Genomic DNA, 23,421 nt, shown 5'->3' with positions numbered 1-23,421 from the left:
TGGGAATACGAAATTTCTTTTCGGGATTCACCCACATCCCTGCAAAGAGAGTATTAAGCTCGTGGGAAGGAGGGAAAGTAACCTTAGATTTCTTTTCTTTATAGAAATAGGCCTTCTTCTGAGGTACAGGAGTGGATTCAGTAACCTCCAGAACTTCTCGTATAGCCACAATCATATATTGTATATTTCTCTGACGTCCTAAGTGGATGCTGGGACTCCGTAAGGACCATGGGGAATAGCGGCTCCGCAGGAGACTGGGCACAACTAAAGAAAGCTTTAGGACTACCTGGTGTGCACTGGCTCCTCCCACTAAGACCCTCCTCCAGACCTCAGTTAGAATCTTGTGCCCGGCTGAGCTGGATGCACACTAGGGGCTCTCCTGAGCTCCTAGAAAAGAAAGTATATTTTAGGTTTTTTATTTTCAGTGAGATCTGCTGGCAACAGACTCACTGCTACGAGGGACTAAGGGGAGAAGAAGCGAACCTACCTGACTGGAGATAGTTTGGGCTTCTTAGGCTACTGGACACCATTAGCTCCAGAGGGATCAAACACAGGACCCGACCTCGATCGTTCGGTCCCGGAGCCGCGCCGCCGTCCCCCTTACAGAGCCAGAAGCATGAAGATGGTCCTGGAAATCGGCGGCAGAAGACTTCGGTCTTCAACAAGGTAGCGCACAGCACTGCAGCTGTGCGCCATTGCTCCTCATGCACACCTCACACTCCGGTCACTGATGGGTGCAGGGCGCTGGGGGGGGGGGGGGGGCGCCCTGAGCAGCAATATGAATACCTTGGCTGGCAAAAAATCACAATATATAGTCCCAGAGGCTATATATGTGATAAATACCCCTGCCAGAATCCATGAAAAAAGTGGGAGAAAAGTCAGCCGAAAAACGGGCGGGGCTATCTCCCTCAGCACACTGGCGCCATTTTTTCTTCACAGTGCAGCTGGAAGACAGCTCCCCAGGCTCTCCCCTGTAGTTTTCAGGCTCAAAGGGTTAAAAAGAGAGGTGGGGCACTAAATTTAGGCGCAATATCTGTATACAAGCAGCTATTGGGGTAAAAATCACTCAGTTATAGTGTTAATCCCTGCATTATATAGCGCTCTGGTGTGTGCTGGCATACTCTCTCTCGGTCTCCCCAAAGGACTTTGTGGGGTCCTGTCCTCAGTCAGAGCATTCCCTGTGTGTGCGCGGTGTGCCGGTACGGCTGTGTAGACATGTTGGATGAGGAAGGTTACGTGGAGGCGGAGCAGAGGCCGATAAATGGGATGTCGCCCCCTGTGGGGCCGACATCAGAGTGGATGGATAGGTGGAAGGTATTAACCGACAATGTCAACTCCTTACATAAAAGGCTAGATGACGTAACAGCTATGGGACAGCCTGCTTCTCAGCCTGCACCTGCCCAGGCGTCTCAAAGGCCATCAGGGGCTCAAAAAACGCCCGTTACCTCAGATGGCAGACACAGATGTCGACACGGAGTCTGACTCCAGTGTCGACGAGATTGAGACATATACACAATCCACTAGGAACATCCGTTGCATGATCTCGGCAATGAAAAATGTGTTACACATTTCTGACATGAACCCAAGTACCACATAAAAGGGGTTTTTATGTTTGGGGAGAAAAAGCAGCCAGTGTTTTGTTCCCCCATCAGATGAGTGAATGAAGTGTGTAAAGAAGCGTGGGTTCCCCCGATAAGAAACTGGTAATTTCTAAAAAAAGTTACTGATGGCGTACCCTTTCCCGCCAGAGGATAGGTCACGTTGGGAGATATCCCCTAGGGTGGATAAGGCGCTCACACGTTTGTCAAAAAAGGTGGCACTGCCGTCTTAGGATACAGCCACTTTGAAGGAGCCTGCTGATAAAAAGCAGGAGGCTATCCTGAAGTCTGTATATACACACTCAGGTACTATACTGAGACCTGCAATTGCCTCAGCATGAATAGTGCTGCTGCAGCGTGGTCTGATACCCTGTCAGATAATATTAATACCCTAGACAGAGATAATATTTTGCTAACATAGAGCATATTAAAGACGTCGTCTTATATATGAGGGATTCACAGAGGGATATTTGCCGGCTGGCATCCAGAATTAAGGCAATGTCCATTCTGCCAGGAGGGTATTAGAGACCCGGCAGTGGACAGGTGATGCTGACTATAAAAGGCACATGGAGATTCTGCCTTATAAGGGTGAGGAATTGTTTGGGGATGGTCTCTGGGACCTCGTATCCACAGCAACAGCTGGGAAGAATTTTTTTTTACCTCAGGTTTCCTCACAGCCTAAGAAAGCACCGTATTTTCAGGTACAGTCCTTTCGGCTTCAGAAAAGCAAGCGGGTCAAAGGCGCTTCCTTTCTGCACAGAGACAAGGGAAGAAGGAAAAAGCTGCACCAGACAGCCAGTTCCCAGGATCAAAAATCTTCCCCCGCTTCCTCTGAGTCCACCGCATGACGCTGGGGCTCCACAGGTGGAGACAAGTGCGGTGGGGGCGCGTCTCGGGAACTTCAGGGACCAGTGGGCTTGCCCACAGGTGGATCCCTAGGTTCTGCAAGTAGTATCACAGGGATACAAGCTGGAGTTCGAGGCGACTCCCCCTCGCCGTTACCTCACATCAGCCTTGCCTGCTGCCCTCGGAGAAAGGGAGGTAGTACTAGCGGCAATTCACAAGCTGTACTTCCAGCAGGTGAAATCAAGGGACCCCTCCTTCAACAAGGCCGGGGTTACTATTCCAAAATGTTTGGGGTACCGAAACCAGACGGTTCGGTGAGACCCATTCTAAAATTGAAATCCTTGAACACTTATATACGAAGGTTCAAGTTCAAAATGGAATCGCTCAGGGCGATTATTGAAAGCCTGGAGAATTTCATGGTATCACTGGACATCAAGGATGTTTACCTGCATGTCCCTATTTACCCTCCTCACCAGGAGTACCTCAAAATTGTGGTACAGGATTGTCATTACCAATTCCAGACGTTGCCGTTGGTCTGTCCCCGGCACCGAGGGTATTTACCAAGGTAATGGCCGAAATAATTATCCCGTACTTGGACGATCTCCTTATAAAGACGAGGTCCAGGGAGCAGTTGTTCGTCGGAGTAGCACTATCTCGGGAAGTGCTACAACAGCACGGCTGGATTCTGAATATTCCAAAGTCGCAGCTGGTTCCTACGACGCGTCTACTGTTCCTGGGTATGGTTCTGGACACAAAACAGGAAAAAGGGTTTCTCCCGGAGGAGAAGGCCAAGGAGTTGTCATCTCTAGTCAGAGACCTCCTAATACAAATACAGGTGTCGGTGCATCAATGCACGCGAGCCCTGGGAAAGATGGTAGCTTCTTACGAAGAAATTCCATTCGGCAGGTTCCATGCAAGGATCTTCCAGTGGGATCTGTTGGACAAGTGGTCCGGGTCGCAACTTCAGATGCATCGGCGGATAACCCTGTCTCCAAGGGCCAGGGTGTCGCTGTTGTGGTGGCTGCAGAGTGTTCATCTTCGAGAGGGCCGCAGATTCTGCATACAGGACTGGGTCCTGGTGACCACGGATGCCAGCCTTCGAGGCTGGGGGGCAGTCACACAGGGAAGAAACTTCCAAGGACTATGGAAAAGTCAGGAGACTTCCCTACACATAAATATTCTGGAACTAAGGGCCGTTTACAATGCCCTAAGTCAGGCTAGACCCCTGCTTCAACACCGGCCGGTGCTGATCCAGTCAGACAACATCACGGCGGTCGCTCATGTAAACCGACAGGGCGGCACAAGAAGCAGGATGGCGATGGCAGAAGCCACAAGGATTCTCCGATGGGCGGAAAATCATGTGTTAGCACTGTCAGCAGTGTTCATTCCCGGAGTGGACAACTGGGAAGCAGACTTTCTCAGCAGACACGACCTCCACCCGGGAGAGTGGGGACTTCATCCAGAAGTCTTCCAAATGATTGTACACCGTTGGGAAAGGCCACAGGTGGACATGATGGCGTCCCGCCTCAACAAAAAGCTAAAAAGATATTGCGCCAGGTCAAGGGACCCTCAGGCGATAGCTGTGGACGCTCTGGTAACACCGTGGGTGTACCAGTCGGTGTATGTGTTCCCTTCTCTGCCTCTCATACCCAGGGTAATGAGAATAATAAGAAGGAGAGGAGTAAGAACTATACTCATTGTTCCGGATTGGCCAAGAAGAGCTTGGTACCCAGAACTCCAAGAAATGATCTCAGAGGACCCATGGCCTCTGCCGCTCAGACAGGACCTGCTGCAGCAGGGGGCCTGTCTTCTCCAAGACGTACCGCGGCTGCGTTTGACGGCATGGCGGTTGAACGCCGGATCCTGAAGGAAAAGGGCATTCCGGAGGAAGTTATCCCTACGCTAATTAAAGCTAGGAAAGAAGTGAACGCAAACCATTATCACCGCATATGGCGGAAATATGTTGCGTGCTGTGAGGCCAGGAAGGCCCCAACGGAGGAATTTCAGCTAGGTCGATTTCTGCACTTCCTACAGTCAGGGGTGACTATGGGCCTAAAATTGGGTTCCATTAAGGTCCAGATTTCAGCTCTATCGATTTTCTTCCAAAATAGAACTGGCTTCACTGCCTGAAGTTCAGACTTTTGTTAAGGGAGTGCTGCATAGTCAGCCCCCGTTTGTGCCTCCAGTGGCACCGTGGGATCTCAACGTGGTGTTGGGATTCCTGAAGTCGCATTGGGTTGAGCCACTAAAATCCGTGGAGCTAAAATACCTCACGTGGAAAGTGGTCATGCTGTTGGCCTTGACGTCGGCCAGGCGTGTATCAGAATTGGCGGCTTTGTCATGCAAAAGCCCTTATCTGATTTTTTATATGGATAAGGCGGAATTGAGGACTCGTTCCCAATTCCTTCCTAAGGTGGTATCAGTTTTTCATGTGAACCAACCTATTGTGGTGCCTGCGGCTACTTGGGACTTGGAGGACTCCAAGTTACTGGACGTAGTCAGGGCCCTGAAAAATATATGTTTCCAGGACGGCTGGAGTCAGGAAAACTGACTCGCTATTTATCCTGTATGCACCCAACAAGCTGGGTGCTCCTGCTTCTAAGCAGACTATGGCTCGCTGGATCTGCCGCACCCTAAATCTGTAAAAGCCCATTCCACGAGGAAAGTGGGCTCTTCTTGGGCAGCTGCCCGAGGGGTCTCGGCTTTACAAATTTGCCGAGCTGTTACTTGGTCGGGTTCAAACATTTTTGCAAGAGTCTACAAGTTTGATACCCTGGCTGAGGAGGACCTAGAGTTTGCTCATTCGGTGCTGCAGAGTCATCCGCACTCTCCCGCCCGTTTGGGAGCTTTGGTATAATCCCCATGGTCCTTAGGACGTCAGAGAAAATAAGATTTTACTCACCGGTAAATCTATTTCTCGTAGTCCGTAGTGGATGCTGGGCGCCCATCCCAAGTGCGGATTGTCTGCAATACTTGTATATAGTTATTGCCTAACTAAAGGGTTATTGTTGAGCCATCTGTTGAGAGGCTCAGTTATATTTCATACTGTTAACTGGGTATAGTATCACGAGTTATACGGTGTGATTGGTGTGGCTGGTATGAGTCTTACCCGGGATTCAAAATCCTTCCTTATTGTGTCAGCTCTTCCGGGCACAGTATCCTAACTGAGGTCTGGAGGAGGGTCATAGTGGGAGGAGCCAGTGCACACCAGGTAGTCCTAAAGCTTTCTTTAGTTGTGCCCAGTCTCCTGCGGAGCCGCTATTCCCCATGGTCCTTACGGAGTCCCAGCATCCACTACGGACTACGAGAAATAGATTTACCGGTGAGTAAAATCTTATTTTTTCGCCAATTTCTGATCCATTTCCCTGGAGTCACGATCGTCAACACAGGAATCAGTGTCCGTGTCGGTATCAGTATTTACAATATTTGCAAACGGTCTCTTATGTGACCCAGAGGAGTCGCCTGCGGGTGGAAGAACAGAACCCTGAAAAATCACATCTTCCACAGATTTTCTCCAGCATTCTGCATGAGATTCAGACTTATCTAACCTCCTATTGATATTATGCATACTATCACGTATTTCTTTCACCCATGCAGGCTCTTGGTGTGCCGGCAGCACCACCACATTACACCTCTGTGTCCCTAAAATGGCTTCCTCCGTGGAAGAACTCCCTGCCACTGACATGTCTTACACACGTGCACAACACACACACACACACTGGGACTTATAGGGGACAGACCCACAGTAAAATCTGTCAGAGGGACACAGTTTAGGAGTAGCCAGTTCACAACCCCAGCACCAGTATCTAATGCCTGTGAACACAAAATGCCCACTGACATGCAGCGCAATTTTACACAGAAAACACACTTGTAAAGCACTGTTTTGCACCCTGACACTTGTAGTCAGAAGTGGAGGAGGACCAGCGATATCTCTGCAGGCTGAGGAGAGAAAACGACGCTGAGCAGTGTGCTGGCTGCCTGAGGAAGAAGCTACGCCCCTGCAATGGCACGTTTTTACCTCAGAGTTTTTATAATATTTATACTGGCAGGGGTAAGGCTGTGCCTGGGCATCTTATGCCCCCTTTTAGCCAGTTTATATAGATATTTTTCTGCCCAGGGCACCCCCCGCCCCCTGCAGTGCCTGTGTGTGTGGGCAGCAATGGCGCGCTGCGCTCCCGCCAGCCGCGCGGTACCTCAGCTGTCACTTTACTTGATTGAAGATCTATCTTCTTACACTCACCTGTCTTCTGGCTCTGTGAGGGGGATGACGGCGTGCTGTGGGAGTGAGCTTCCAGACACAGCTAGCATTCAGTTCCCTTCAGGAGCTAATGGTGTCCTGTAAGCCAGAAGCAGAGACATGAAACTCTTCAGGAAGTTGGTTCCTACTTCTGCCCCCTCAGTCCCACGAAGCAGGGAGTCTGTTGCCAGCAGTTCTCCCTGAAAATAAAAAACCTAACATAAGTCTTTTCAGAGAAACTCAGTAGAGCTCCCCTGGGGTGCATCCAGTCTGCCTGGGCACAATTCTAAAACTGAGGTCTGGAGGAGGGGCATAGAGGTAGGAGCCAGTTCACACCCTTTGAAAAGTCTTAAGAGTGCCCATGGCTCCTGAGGAACCATCTATACCCCATGGTCATGAAGTGGACCCCAGCATCCTCTAGGACGTATGAGAAATGTTCTTTTCTCATTTGACAAACCAGTCAGAATGAATGATAGTGAAGTAGTATTAGTCACTACAGAGAATGCATTTATTCTGTTCCAGAGTCCAATGCTTTACATCACAGCAAACCGTAGCAAATCCAAGTGTGGGTATGTCGATCAGGGCGATCTTCCCCCATAACACTTCCCTCCTGCCTACAGCAGTCACTGCACAGGTGGCTGTAGTAGCAGAGTGCGGGTGTACGGCACAATTAGGGCAGGGAGAGCTCAATGCTCAATGGTGGCAGCCTCCCTCCTCAGCACACAGACTGATCAGCTGATAATTGTAGAATCAAATCTATAATGGTGTACGCACACATATGCAAAGATTATCTGGTCGGATAGGAGGATGATCGGGACGACAAACGGCATATTTTTCAACAAACTGAAAGCTTCAATATCTGTGCTACACATGATGCAGTTTTTTTTAACGGTTCACAAACTTGAAAGCACCACTGTAAGTCAGAATAACAGACATATTTAATGAAAACTGCAAGAGGGCACATGTAAGACAGTAAGTGAAAAACATGATCTGATTCTAGACTGACACATTTTGTTTTCGATATACAGGTTGAGTATCCCATATCCAAATATTCCGAAATACGGAATATTCCGAAATACGGACTTTTTTGACTGAGAGTGAGATAGTGAAACCTTTGTTTTTTGATGGCTCAATGTACACAAACTTTGTTTAATACACAAAGTTATTAAAAATATTGTATGAAATGACCTTCAGGCTGTGTGTATAAGGTGTATATGAAACATAAAAGAATTGTGTGAATGTAGACACACTTTGTTTAATACACAAAGTTATAAATAATATTGGCTAAAATTACCTTCAGGCTGTGTGTATAAGGTGTATGTGAAACATAAATGAATTGTGTGAATGTAGACACACTTTGTTTAATGCACAAAGTTATAAATAATATTGGCTAAAATGACCTTCAGGCTGGGTGTATAAGGTGTATATGAAACATACATGCATTCTGTGCTTATATTTAGGTCCCATCACCATGATATCTCATTATAGTATGCAATTATTCCAAAATACGGAAAAATCCCATATCCAAAATACCTCTGGTCCCAAGCATTTTGGATAAGGGATACTCAACCTGTATATCAAAATTTGTTGGCAATATTCTGAGCCATGTCACATGTTCAATCCTATGCATTTAGCACCAAATTATGGAATGACATCAAGAGGCTTAAAAATAAGAATTTACTTACCGATAATTCTATTTCTCGTAGTCCGTAGTGGATGCTGGGGACTCCGTCAGGACCATGGGGAATAGCGGCTCCGCAGGAGACAGGGCACAAAAATAAAGCTTTAGGATCAGGTGGTGTGTACTGGCTCCTCCCCCTATGACCCTCCTCCAAGCCTCAGTTAGGATACTGTGCCCGGACGAGCGTACACAATAAGGAAGGATATTGAATCCCGGGTAAGACTCATACCAGCCACACCAATCACACCGTATAACTTGTGATCTGAACCCAGTTAACAGTATGACAAACGTAGGAGCCTCTGAACAGACGGCTTACAACAATAACAACCCGAATTTGTTTGTAACAATAACTATGTACAAGTATTGCAGACAATCCGCACTTGGGATGGGCGCCCAGCATCCACTACGGACTACGAGAAATAGAATTATCGGTAAGTAAATTCTTATTTTCTCTAACGTCCTAAGTGGATGCTGGGGACTCCGTCAGGACCATGGGGATTATACCAAAGCTCCCAAACGGGCGGGAGAGTGCGGATGACTCTGCAGCACCGAATGAGAGAACTCAAGGTCCTCCTCAGCCAGGGTATCAAATTTGTAGAATTTTGCAAACGTGTTTGCCCCTGACCAAGTAGCAGCTCGGCAGAGTTGTAATGCCGAGACCCCCCGGGCAGCCGCCCAGGATGAGCCCACTTTCCTTGTGGAATGGGCCTTGACAGATTTAGGTTGTGGCAAGCCTGCCACAGAATGTGCAAGTTGAATTGTGCTACAAATCCAACGAGCAATCGTCTGCTTAGAAGCAGGAGCACCCATCTTGTTGGGTGCATACAATATAAACAGTGAGTCAGACTTTCTGACTCCCGACGTTCTTGAAATATATATTTTCAATGCCCGGACCACGTCCAACAACTTGGAATCCTCCAAATCGTTAGTAGCCGCAGGCACCACAATAGGCTGGTTCAGGTGAAACGCTGACACCACCTTAGGCAGAAAATGAGGACGCGTCCGCAGTTCTGCCCTGTCCGTATGGAAAATCAGATATGGGCTCTTATATGATAAAGCCGCCAATTCTGATACTCTCCTGGCTGAAGCCAGGGCCAGTAGCATGGTTACTTTCCATGTAAGATACTTCAACTCCACCGATTTGAGCGGCTCAAACCAATGGGATTTGAGAAAATCCAAGACTACATTAAGATCCCACGGTGCCACTGGGGGCACAACCGGGGGCTGTATATGTAGTACTCCTTTTACAAAAGTCTGGACTTCAGGAACTGAAGCCAATTCTTTCTGGAAGAAAATCGACAGGGCCGAAATTTGAACCTTAATGGACCCCAATTTGAGGCCCATAGACAATCCTGTTTGCAGGAAATGTAGGAATCGACCCAGTTGAAATTCCTCCGTGGGGGCCTTCCTGGCCTCACACCACGCAACATATTTTCTCCAAATGCGGTGATAATGTTGTGCAGTCACCTCCTTCCTGGCTTTTACCAGTGTAGGAATGACCTCTTCCGGAATGCCTTTTTCCCTTAGAATTCGGCGTTCAACCGCCATGCCGTCAAACGCAGCCGCGGTAAGTCTTGGAATAGACACGGTCCCTGCTGAAGCAGGTCCCGTCTTAGAGGTAGAGGCCACGGATCCTCCGTGAGCATCTCTTGAAGTTCCGGGTACCAAGTTCTTCTTGGCCAATCCGGAGCCACTAGTATCGTTCTTACTCCCTTTTGCCGTATAATTCTCAGTACTTTTGGTATGAGAGGCAGAGGAGGGAACACATACACTGACTGGAACACCCACGGTGTTACCAGAGCGTCCACAGCTATTGCCTGAGGGTCTCTTGACCTGGCGCAATACCTGTCCAGTTTTTTGTTGAGGCGGGACGCCATCATATCCACCATTGGTTTTTCCCAACGGTTCACAATCATGTGGAAGACTTCTGGATGAAGTCCCCACTCTCCCGGGTGTAGATCGTGTCTGCTGAGGAAGTCTGCTTCCCAGTTGTCCACTCCCGGAATGAATACTGCTGACAGTGCTATCACATGATCTTCCGCCCAGCGAAGAATCCTTGCAGCTTCTGCCATTGCTGTCCTGCTTCTTGTGCCGCCCTGTCTGTTTACGTGGGCGACTGCCGTGATGTTGTCCGACTGGATCAACACCGGCTGACCCTGAAGCAGGGGTTTTGCCAGACTTAGAGCATTGTAAATCGCTCTTAGCTCCAGTATATTTATGTGAAGAGACATCTCCAGGCTTGACCATACTCCCTGGAAGTTTCTTCCCTGTGTGACCGCTCCCCAGCCTCTCAGACTGGCATCCGTGGTCACCAGGACCCAGTCCTGTATGCCGAATCTGCGGCCCTCTAACAGATGAGCACTCTGCAACCACCACAGAAGAGACACCCTTGTCCGTGGCGATAAGGTTATCCGCTGATGCATCTGCAGATGCGATCCGGACCATTTGTCCAGCAGATCCCACTGAAAAGTTCGTGCGTGGAATCTGCCGAATGGAATCGCTTCGTAAGAAGCCACCATCTTTCCCAGGACTCTTGTGCATTGATGCACAGACACTTTCCCTGGTTTTAGGAGGTTCCTGACAAGTTCGGATAACTCCCTGGCTTTCTCCTCCGGAAGAAACACCTTTTTCTGAACCGTGTCCAGAATCATTCCCAGGAACAGCAGACGTGTCGTCGGGGTCAACTGAGATTTTGGAAAATTCAGAATCCACCCGTGTTGTTGCAGCACTAGTCGGGTTAGTGCTACTCCGTCCTCCAGCTGTTCTCTGGACCTTGCCCTTATCAGGAGATCGTCCAAGTAAGGGATAATTAATACGCCTCTTCTTCGCAGAAGAATCATCATTTCGGCCATTACCTTGGTAAAGACCCGAGGTGCCGTGGACAATCCAAACGGCAGCGTCTGAAACTGATAATGACAGTTTTGCTCCACGAACCTGAGGTACCCTTGATGTGAAGGGCAAATTGGGACATGCAGGTAAGCATCCTTTATGTCCAGGGACACCATAAAGTCCCTTTCTTCCAGATTCGCTATCACTGCTCTGAGTGACTCCATCTTGAACTTGAATTTTTGTATGTACAGGTTCAAAGATTTCAGATTTAGAATAGGTCTTACCGAGCCGTCCGGCTTCGGTACCACAAATAGCGTGGAGTAATACCCCTTTCCCTGTTGTAGGAGGGGTACCTTGACTATCACCTGCTGAGAAAACAGCTTGTGAATGGCTTCCAATACCGTCGCCCTGTCTGAGGGAGACGTTGGCAAAGCAGACTTTAGGAACCTGCGAGGGGGAGACTTCTCGAATTCCAACCTGTAACCCTGAGATACTACCTGCAGGATCCAGGGGTCCACCTGTGAGCAAGCCCACTGTGCGCTGAAATTCTTGAGTCGACCCCCCACCGCTCCTGAGTCCGCTTGTAAGGCCCCAGCGTCATGCTGAGGGCTTTGCAGAACCCTGAGAGGGCTTCTGTTCCTGGGCAGGGGCTGCTTGCTGCCCTCTCTTACCCCTTCCTCTGCCCCGAGGCAGATATGACTGTCCTTTTGTCCGCTTGTTCTTATAGGACCGAAAGGACTGCGGCTGAAAAGACGGTGTCTTTTTCTGTTGGGAGGGGGTCTGAGGTAAAAAGGTGGATTTTCCGGCAGTTGCCGTGGCCACCAGATCCGATAGACCGACGCCAAATAATTCCTCCCCTTTATACGGCAATACTTCCATATGTCGTTTGGAATCCGCATCACCTGACCACTGTCGCGTCCATAAACTCCTTCTGGCAGATATGGACATCGCATTTACTCTCGATGCCAGAGTGCAAATATCTCTCTGAGCATCTCGCATATAAAGGAAAGCATCCTTTAATTGCTCTATAGTCAATAAAATACTGTCCCTATCCAGGGTATCAATATTTTCAGTCAGGGAATCCAACCAGACGACCCCAGCACTGCACATCCAGGCTGAGGCGATGGCTGGTCGCAGTATAACACCAGTATGTGTGTATATACTTTTTAGGGTAGTTTCCAGTCTCCTATCAGCTGGATCCCTGAGGGCGGCCGTATCAGGAGACGGTAACGCCACTTGTTTTGATAAGCGTGTGAGCGCCTTATCCACCCTAGGGGGTGTTTCCCAGCGCGCCCTAACCTCTGGCGAAAAAGGGTATAATGCTAATAACTTTTTTGAAATTAGCACTTTTCTATCTGGGTTAACCCACGCTTCATCACATACATCATTTAATTCCTCTGATTCAGGAAAAACTACAGGTAGTTTTTTCACCCCCCACATAATACCCCTTTTTGTGGTACTTGCAGTATCAGAGATATGCAAAGCCTCCTTCATTGCCGTGATCATATAACGTGTGGCCCTACTTGAAAATACGTTTGTTTCATCACCGTCGACACTAGATTCAGTGTCTGTGTCTGGGTCTGTGTCGACCGACTGAGGTAAAGGGCGCTTTACAGCCCCTGACGGTGTCTGAGACGCCTGGGCAGGTACTAACTGGTTTGCCGGCCGTCTCATGTCGTCAACTGATTTTTGTAATGTGCTGACATTATCACGTAATTCCATAAACAAAGCCATCCATTCCGGTGTCGACTCCCTGGGGGGTGACATCACCATTATCGGCAATTGCTCTGCCTCCACACCAACATCGTCCTCATACATGTCGACACACACGTACCGACACACAGCAGACACACAGGGAATGCTCTTATCGAAGACAGGACCCCACTAGCCCTTTGGGGAGACAGAGGGAGAGTTTGCCAGCACACACCCAAGCGCTATAATATATATGGGAACAACCTTATATAAGTGTTGTTCCTTATAGCAGCTTAAATATATCAAAATATCGCCAAAAAATGCCCCCCCTCTCTGTTTTACCCTGTTTCTGTAGTGCAGTGCAGGGGAGAGTCCTGGGAGCCTTCCTCACAGCGGAGCTGAGCAGGAAAATGGCGCTGTGTGCTGAGGAGAATAAGCCCCGCCCCCTATTTCGGCGGGCTTTTCTCCCGGAGTTTTAGATATCTGGCATGGGTTAAAATAAGAATTTACTTACCGATAATTCTATTTCTCGTAGTCCGTAGTGGATGCTGGGGACTCCGTCAGGACCATGGGGATTAGCGGCTCCGCAGGAGACAGGGCACAATAATAAAAGCTTTAGGATCAGGTGGTGTGCACTGGCTCCTCCCCCTATGACCCTCCTCCAAGCCTCAGTTAGGATACTGTGCCCGGACGAGCGTGCATAATAAGGAAGGATATTGAATCCCGGGTAAGACTCATACCAGCCACACCAATCACACCGTACAACCTGTGATCTGAACCCAGTTAACAGTATGACAACAACGAAGGAGCCTCTGAAAAGATGGCTCACAACAAGAATAACCCGATTTTTGTAACAATAACTATGTACAAGTATTGCAGACAATCCGCACTTGGGATGGGCGCCCAGCATCCACTACGGACTACGAGAAATAGAATTATCGGTAAGTAAATTCTTATTTTCTCTAACGTCCTAAGTGGATGCTGGGGACTCCGTCAGGACCATGGGGATTATACCAAAGCTCCCAAACGGGCGGGAGAGTGCGGATGACTCTGCAGCACCGAATGAGAGAACTCCAGGTCCTCCTCAGTCAGGGTGTGCCCCTGACCAAGTAGCAGCTCGGCAAAGTTGTAAAGCCGAGACCCCTCGGGCAGCCGCCCAAGATGAGCCCACTTCCTTGTGGAATGGGCTTTTACTGATTTTGGCTGTGGCAAGCCTGCCACAGAATGTGCAAGCTAAATTGTACTACAAATCCAGCGAGCAATCGTCTGCTTAGAAGCAGGAACACCCATCTTGTTGGGTGCATACAGGCTAAACAGCGAGTCAGATTTTCTGACTCCAGTCGTCCTGGAAACATATTTTCAGGGCCCTGACAACGTCAAGTAACTTGGAGTCCTCCAAGTCCCTAGTAGCCGCAGGTACCACAACAGGTTGGTTCATGTGAAAAACAGAAAACACCTTAAGGAGAAATTGAGGACGAGTCCTCAATTCTGCCCTGTCAGAATGAAAAATTAAGTAAGGGCTTTTATATGATAAAGCCGCCCATTCTGACACACGCCTGGCTGAAGCCAGGGCTAATAGAATCTTCACCTTCCATGTGAAATATTTTAATTCCACAGTGGTGAGTGGATCAAACCAATGTGACTTTAGGAAACTCAAAACAACATTGAGATCCCAAGGTGCCACTGGGGGCACAAAAGGAGGCTGTATATGCAGTACCCCTTTTACAAACGTCTGAACTTCAGGCACTGAAGCCAGTTCTTTCTGGAAGAAATTCGACAGGGTCGAAATTTGAACCTTAATGGACCCTAATTTTAGGCCCATAGACAGTCCTGTTTTCAGGAAATGTAGGAAACGACCCAGTTGGAATTCCTCTGTAGGGACCTTCTTGGCCTCACACCACGCAACATATTTTCGCCAAATGCGGTGAAAATGTTTTGCGGTTACATCCTTCCTGGCTTCGACCAGGGTAGGGATGACTTCATCTGGAATGCCCTTTCAGGATCCGGCGTTCAACTGCCATGCCGTCAAACGCAGCCGCAGTAAGTCTTGGAACAGACAAGGCCCCTGCTGGAGCAGGTCCTTTCTTAAAGGTAGAGGCCACGGTTCTTCCGTGAGCATCTCTTGAAGTTCCGGGTACCAAGTCCTTCCTGACCCATCCGGAACCACGAGTATCGTTCTTACTCATCTCCTTCTTATGATTCTCAGTACTTTTGGTATGAGATGCATAGGAGGGAACACATACCCTGACTGGTACACCCACAGTGTTACCAGAGCGTCCACCGCTATTGCCTGAGGGTCCCTTGACCTGGCGCAATATTTGTCTAGTTTTTTGTTCAGGCGGGACGCCATCATGTCCACCTTTGGTTTTGCCCAACGGTTTACAATCATGTGGAAGACTTCCCGCTGAAGTCCCCACTCTCCCGGGTGGAGGTTATGCCTGCTGAGGAAGTCTGCTTCCCAGTTTTCCACTCCCGGAATTAACACTGCTGAGAGTGTTATCACATGATTTTTCGCCCAGCGAAGAATCCTTGCAGTTTCTGCCATTTCCCTCCTGCTTCATGTGCCGCCCTGTCTGTTTACGTGGGCGACTGCCGTGATGTTGTCCCACTGGATCAATACCGGCTGACCTTGAAGCAGAGGTCTTGCTAAGCTTAGAGCCTTGTAAAGTGCCCTTAGCTCCAGTATATTTATGTGGAGAGAAGTCTCCAGACTTGATCACACTCCCTGGAAATTTTTTCCTTGTGTGACTGCTCCCCAGCCACTCAGGCTGGCATCCGTGGTCACCAGGACCCAGTCCTGAATGTCGAATCTGCGGCCCTTTCATAGATGAGCACTCTGCAGCCACCGCAGAAGAAAACACCCTTGTCCTTGGAGACAGGGTTATCCGCTGATGCATCTGAAGATGCGATCCGGACCATTTTCCCAGCAGATTCCACTGAAAGGTTCTTGCGTGAAATCTACCGACTGGGATCGCTTTGTAAGAAACCACCATTTTTCACAGGACCCTTGTGCAATGATGCACTGATACTTTTCCTGGTTTTAGGAGGTTCCTGACTAGCTCGGATAACTCCCTGGCCTTCTTCTCCGGGAGAAAACATCCTTTTCTGGACTGTGTCCAGAATCATTCCTAGGAACATTAGACGTGTCGTCGGAAAAAGCTGCGATTTTTGGAATTTTTAGAATCCACTCGTGCTGTCGTAGAACTACTTGAGATAGTGCTACTCCGACCGCCAACTGTTCTCTGGACCTTGCCCTTATCAGGAAAGCGTCCATATTTCTTTTAGGAAAAATCATCATTTCGGCCATTACCATGGTAAAGACCCGGGGTGCCGTGGACAATCCAAACGGCAGCGTCTGAACTGATAGTGACAGTTCTGTACCACGAACCTGAGATACCCTTGGTGAGAAGGGCAAAATTTGGACATGTAGGTAAGCGTCCCTGATATCCAGTGACACCATATCGTCCTGGTTCGCTATCACTGCTCTGAGTGACTCCATCTTGATTTGAACCCTTGTATGTAATTGTTCAAATCTTTTAGATCTCACCGAGCCGTTTGGCTTCAGTACCACAATATAGTGTGGAATAATACCCCTTCCCTTGTTGTAGGAGGGGTACTTTGATTATCACCTGCTGGGAATACAGCCTGTGAATTTTTTTCCCAATACTGCTTCCCTGTCGGAGGGAGACGTTGGTAAAGCAGACTTCAGGAACTTGTGAGGGGAAGACGTCTCGAATTTCCAATGTACACCTGGGATACTACGTGTAGGATCCAGGAGTCCACTTGCGAGTGAGCCCACTGCGTGCTGAAACTCTTGAGATGACCCCCCACCGCACCTGAGTCCGCTTGTATGGCCCCAGCGTCATGCTGCGGACTTGGCAGAAGCTGTGGAGGACTTCTGTTCCTGGGAATGGGCTGCCTGCTGCAGTCTTCTTCCCTTTCCTCTAACCCTGGGCAGATATGACTGGCCTTTTGCCCGCCTGCCTTTATGGGTACGAAAGGACTGAGACTGAAAAGACTGTGTCCTTTTCTGCTGAGATGTGACTTGGGGTAACAAAAGTGGATTTTCCAGCTGTTGCCATGGCCACCAGGTCCGATGGACCGCCCCTTTATACGGCAATACTTCCATGTGCCGTCTGGAATCTGCATCACCTGACCACTGTCGTGTCTATAAACATCGTCTGGCAGATATGGACATCACATCTACTCTTGATGCCAGAATGCAAATATCCCTCTGCGCATCTCGCATATATAGAAATGCATCCTTAAAATGCTCTATAGTCAATAAAATATTGTTCCTGTCAAGGGTATCAATATTTTCAGTCAGGAAATCCGACCAAGCCCCCCCAGCGCTGCACATCCAGGCTGAGGCGATTGCTGGTCGTAGTATAACACCAGTATGTGTGTATATACTTTTTAGAATATTTTTCAGCTTCCTATCAGCTGGCTCTTTGAGGGCGGCCGTATCTGGAGACGGTAACGCCACTTGTTTTTATAAGCGTGTGAGCGCCTTATCCACCCTAAGGTGTGTTTCCCAACTCGCCCTCACTTCTGGCGGGAAAGGGTATACCTCCAATAATTTTCTATCGGAGGAAACCCACGTATCATCACACACTTTAATTTATCTGATTCAGGAAAAACTACAAGTAGATTATTCCCACCCTACATAATACCCTTATTTGTGGTACTTGTAGTATCAGAAATATGTAACACCTCCTTCATTGCCCTTAACATGTAACGTGTGGCCCTAAAGGAAAATACGTTTGTTTCTTCACCGTCGACACTGAAGTCAGTGTCCGTGTCTGTGTCGACCAACTGAGGTAAATGGGCGTTTTTACAAGCCCCTGACGGTGTCTGAGACGCCTGGACAGGTACTAATTTGTTTGCCGGCCGTCTCATGTCGTCAACCGACCTTGCACCGTGTTGACATTATCACGTAATTCCTAAATAAGCCATCCATTCCGGTGTCGACTCCCTAGAGAGTGACATCACCAATACAGGCAATTTGCTCCGCCTCCTCACCAACATCGTCCTCCTACATGTCGACACACACGTACCGACACACAGCACACACACAGGGAATGCTCTGATAGAGGACAGGACCCCACTAGCCCTTTGGGGAGACAGAGGGAGAGTTTGCCAGCACACACCAAAAACGCTATAATTATACAGGGACAACCCCTTATACAAGTGTTTTCCCTTATAGCATTTTCACATATGTAATCATATCGCCAAATAAGTGCCCCCCCTCTCTGTTTTAACCCTGTTTCTGTAGTGCAGTGCAGGGGAGAGCCTGGGAGCCTTCCTCACAGCAGAGCTGAGCAGGAAAATGGCGCCGTGTGCTGAGGAGAATAGGCCCCGCCCCCTAAAACGGCGGGCTCTTCTCCCGGAGTTTGTGAGATCTGGCAGGGGTTAAATACATCCATATAGCCTCAAGGGCTATATGTGATGTATTTTAGCCATAAAAAAGGTATAATACATTGCTGCCCAGGGCGCCCCCCCCCAGCGCCCTGCACCCTCAGTGACCGCTGGTATGAAGTGTGCTGACAACAATGGCGCACAGCTGCAGTGCTGTGCGCTACCTTATGAAGACTGAAAGTCTTCTGCCGCCTGTTTCTGGACCTCTGGACCTCTTCAACTTCGGCATCTGCAAGGGGGGTCGGCGGCACGGCTCCGGGACGAACCCCAGGGTGAGACCTGTGTTCCGACTCCCTCTGGAGCTAATGGTGTCCAGTAGCCTAAGAAGCAAATCCATCCTGCACGCAGGTGAGTTTACTTCTCTCCCCTAAGTCCCTCGTAGCAGTGAGCCTGTTGCCAGCAGGACTCACTGAAAATAAAAAACCTAACTTAAACTTTTATTCTAAGCAGCTCAGGAGAGCCACCTAGATTGCACCCTTCTCGGCCGGGCACAAAAATCTAACTGTGGCTTGGAGGAGGGTCATAGGGGGAGGAGCCAGTGCACACCACCTGATCCTAAAGCTTTTATTATTGTGCCCTGTCTCCTGCGGAGCCGCTAATCCCCATGGTCCTGACGGAGTCCCCAGCATCCACTTAGGACGTTAGAGAAATACATACATATAGCCTCAATGGCTATATGTGATGTATTCTTTTGCCATAAAGGTATTAAATATTGCTGCCCAGGGCGCCCCCAGCAGCGCCCTGCACCCTCAGTGACCGCTGGTATGAAGTGTGCTGACAACAATGGCGCACAGCTGCAGTGCTGTGCGCTACCTTATGAAGACTGAAAGTCTTCTGCCGCCTGTTTCTGGACCTCTGGACCTCTTCAACTTCGGCATCTGCAAGGGGGGTCGGCGGCGCGACTCCGGGACGAACCCCAGGGTGAGACCTGTGTTCCGACTCCCTCTGGAGCTAATGGTGTCCAGTAGCCTAAGAATCCAATCCATCCTGCACGCAAGTGAGTTGAAATTCTCTCCCCTAAGTCCCTCGATGCAGTGAGCCTGTTGCCAGCAGGACTCACTGAAAATAAAAAACCTAAAAACTTTTTCTAAGCAGCTCTTTAGGAGAGCCACCTAGATTGCACCCTGCTCGGACGGGCACAAAAACCTAACTGAGGCTTGGAGGAGGGTCATAGGGGGAGGAGCCAGTACACACCACCTGATCCTAAAGCTTTATTTTTGTGCCCTGTCTCCTGCGGAGCCGCTATTCCCCATGGTCCTGACGGAGTCCCCAGCATCCACTTAGGACGTTAGAGAAAAAGGAAATTCTACTTTTAAAAAATATGGGAACTTGAAAATCCTTGCTCTATTGCATGCACAACAGTAATAGATGTGGAAACCTTTGCCATGTGTAATGAGAACGTGTTTCCAATGTACATTTTAGTTAAAAATACACACGTTAGTGTCCACGTGAAAGTGCACTAAGTCTCTGATCGCATATAAAGTAAGAACAAGGTCAGCAAGTGACAGACTTGTTAGGGGATGACATTAAATGGTCTGGTATAGAGAAATTAACAAATGATGGAATGGCATCAAGTAACCAATGAGGTAAAAACACAGGACATCTCAGCTTAATTACATGTAACATGAGCCACCGACGTTCTGATCATAGTTACCTTAAATAGGTCACTGGAATTGTTCACCAAAAACATAGTAAATTCTTCACTTTGGGCTTTAGATACCGTGGGGTTATTAACAATAACCTTTGTGAATGTTTTTAACACCATCACTTTGTTATCAAACTGAGAAGAAAAAAAAATAAAAGTCTTAAGAACAAGTTCATTTAAAACAGTAATAAAAACAAATGAGGTAAAATGTGTCCTCTTTAAAACATTGCTAATGAAAAATAAAATGTTCTGTGTCAATGACCTCTCTACAAATATTGTTGTTGATTACCTGTACAGTGTAGTGTAGGGGAGTGTGCGTGTTTTAAGAAATTTAGACTGGATGCTCTACTGTGGTAGGGACGGATGGGAATAATTACACATGCTTTGCAAAGCACCGAGTACTACAGTATGTTAACGCAGTATAAATATAGGATAACTAGTTACCAGCCAGTCAAAATGACGGAACAACATAACAGTAATGCCTGCGCAGACGGCTGTGCCCAAACGGAACAACACTTTAACTGCTCCATCAGTCGCCATCTAGTGGTCGTCTGTGCACAAAACGCTTGAATTCCTCCCCATAGAGGGGAAGAGCAGCGTTAACCTTTTACTTTATAGGATAACGTAATTACTTTCTTAATTTTAAGTAAGCAGTAAATATGGCAAAATAAAGAACTAGTAATAAAATAATTAAATCATCTGACTAAAAGCAGGTATTTCAATAGAACCTGTCTCAGTTCTGTATTGAAAAACAAAACAATACATAGATATAACTTGTACAAACCGTTCCTTCTTTATAAAGCCAAGTAGTGTGTAGCATTAGTTTGTTCCAGCTGATGACACAGAATAAAATCATGATGGAAAGCTCACTTTATCCATGTGCTTTTTAGCAAGAGCGTCACTGGGGTCAGTGACACCCGGTGCACTGAAACTCCTGCACTGTAACAGGTGCTGCACGTAATGTCACAGTGCAGCACCCGGCACCTGTCGCTGAGGAGTCTTCTGTATTTTGGTGTCACACCTCGGAGGGCGACACCTGGTTGCGGCCCGCACACCAATAGTGACACCACTGTTTTTAAGTATTTCATTACAGGTGGGAAATAAACACACTAATCCTAACGTGAAATAATGTTTCTCACCTTTTCTACAAATTTACAATAGTTTTTTATTTTTATCACACGGACCCTGAACTTGCACAACACAATGGTCTGAGACTACCAATACTTAGAAATGGCAGCACTCCTGAGCTAGTTTACTTTGCCTTTCATACCTGCTTCTGCAGCCGGTAGGCATCAGATTCAGATGCGGTCGCCATAAACATTAGTAAACGACGGAGCTCCTCTCTTGCTTTTGGCATTAGCAACCTTAAGTAAAGCTGGACAGCTTCTAACGCTTGGCTTCTTTTGCCATGTTCTGGAACAAAAATATATACAATCATGCAAAATATTTTGCAGCTGGTCACAGTATTTGTAATCGAATCCCTCTTTGTAAAAGGATACACCAATTTTCCATGGATCATCACCCCAAATTCTGTACAATTACATCTCCAAACACACTGCACAGACCCCACTGTAACATGTAAACCTCATTTCACAGGCAGGTCAGTACACTGCTGCATAATCCCAAATTAAGGTTGTGTCAAAAAAAAATTCACATAAGGTTTGTAAGAGTTTCACCGAAGGCTGGGTACACCCGATTCCGATTTGAGAGTAAAGCAAAAAAAACAAAAAGCAAGTAACTGTGTCTGGAACAAACCATGTTGCCATGCAAGGGGAGCAAATACACTTATATTGTGTCTGTGCAGGGTAAATACTGGCTGCTTTTGCATGTAGCCCAGAGATGTTAGACCATTTTATTTTTACAGTGCAATTTAGATTTCAATTTGGGCACACCCCACCCAAATCTTACTGCAACATGGTTTTGTCCAAGTGCAGTGTTGTTTTTTTTGGCTTTACTTCCAAATCAGAATCAGGTCCTATGTGATATATTGGTCATACAGCCAACAAACAATATATTATCCCAGCTCATGTGTACACCAGATATGTCTGAACGTCGTTGTCAGCCGTGCAGCGCGGTAGGTGCAGACATATCTTGTAGATCTATAATTACGAAACAACAGGTATGGACCTTTGGAGAAAACAAAGGACCAAAAGAAAGGGAAACTATAGGCCTTTTCCTGGGCACACTTGAAAAAATTGAAATTATGAAATTATTAAAAATTAACTTTTATTGATATATACTTAAGAAAAAGCGAGAGCTGGCATCAATGTTTTAAAGAGCATGAGTGTTTGCCAGTACCACTGTACCTGTTATGGGCAAAATTATATTATAGGTGAGCGAAAATAAATGAACCCTCATCCATAATGAAATTCATACATATCCTCCATAAACAGGAGTTTAGATGAATGAGGTCACTACCTTGATTCCAATATGATCTGACAAATACTATTGACCTTAGATCAGATTGATATATTGAGTCCCAAGTAGCTTAAGCTGTTGGAGAGTAAAATACCTATGGTATCTAGTATTCCCTGGTGGTTCCCCATCCAGGTACTGACCAGGCCCTGCAGTGCTTGGCTTCCAAGATCAGACGAGTTTGGGCATACTCAGTGCGGTTTGACCGTAGGTGGATCTGTCTCCTAGGCGCACCGTTTTCCGAATGTGTTGGGACCCAAGATCAATCACAAATTGTATGGATATTGAATTATATATGATCAGAGATAAATGATGATAATAATGCAATAGACTTATGAATTTTTTGCTGGGAAATCTGATCAGTGGTGTTTCTGACTTCAAACAATGATACTGACTGTGCAGTCCTGAGATAGATATTACCAAACAGAAAATGTGCTCCCAATCAGCCTAGCAAGCAAGAGGGCTTGATAATGCCCACAGTGGTAGAATGATAGAGACTCTATTGCAGTCGTGCTCAAAAAGCAGCCCAAGCAGCAAGTGGGCTTTGTAGTCTCTGCAATAATCAGGACAAATGGAAAACGTCTCTACAGTATAGTGGGTAGATTTTTTTGTTGGAAGACCTAATCAGTAGTGATCTGAATTCAAAAAGGCAAATGTGCTCCCAATCTGCCTGAGAAGCAGGAGGGCTTGAAATTGCCCTCTCTGAAATGATCAAAACAATAAGAAAATATATATCTAATATATATTTTCTTATTGTTTTGATCATTTCAGAGAGGGCAATTTCAAGCCCTCCTGCTTCTCAGGCAGATTGGGAGCACATTTGCTTTTTGGCAATATCAATTGAAAGGCTGCACAATCAGTATTATTGTCTGAATTCAGATCACAACTGATTAGGTCTTCCAACAAAAAAATCTACCCACTATACTGTAGACACGTTTTCCATTGGTAAGATCTATCTCAGGACTGCACAGTCAGTATCATTGTTTGAAGTCAGAAACACCACTGATCAGATTTCCCAGCAAAAAATTCATAAGTCTATTGCATTACTATCATCATTTAT

The 23,421-nt window shown here is 47.3% G+C and overlaps 1 protein-coding gene and 1 pseudogene across 1 annotated transcript in view; both read right to left on the bottom strand.

Moving 5' to 3' along the window:
• DEPDC4 (DEP domain containing 4) overlaps positions 1-23,421 on the bottom strand; it is a 102,791-nt gene that overhangs the window by 9,275 nt on the left and 70,095 nt on the right. The window contains exons 6-7 of the mRNA XM_063927840.1: positions 21,217-21,359; positions 19,956-20,081 (exon numbers count right to left, since the gene is read on the bottom strand). Coding sequence (XP_063783910.1) covers positions 19,956-20,081; positions 21,217-21,359 — 269 coding nt within the window. The remainder of the gene's footprint in view (positions 1-19,955; positions 20,082-21,216; positions 21,360-23,421) is intronic.
• On the bottom strand, positions 22,456-22,574 carry LOC134937545 (5S ribosomal RNA; annotated as a pseudogene).

Source organism: Pseudophryne corroboree, chromosome 6 (assembly GCF_028390025.1).
Source record: "Pseudophryne corroboree isolate aPseCor3 chromosome 6, aPseCor3.hap2, whole genome shotgun sequence".
Taxonomy (NCBI): Eukaryota; Metazoa; Chordata; class Amphibia; order Anura; family Myobatrachidae; genus Pseudophryne; species Pseudophryne corroboree.
Note: the sequence above shows the minus strand (reverse complement) of the source record. Positions and strands in the feature narration are given on the sequence as shown.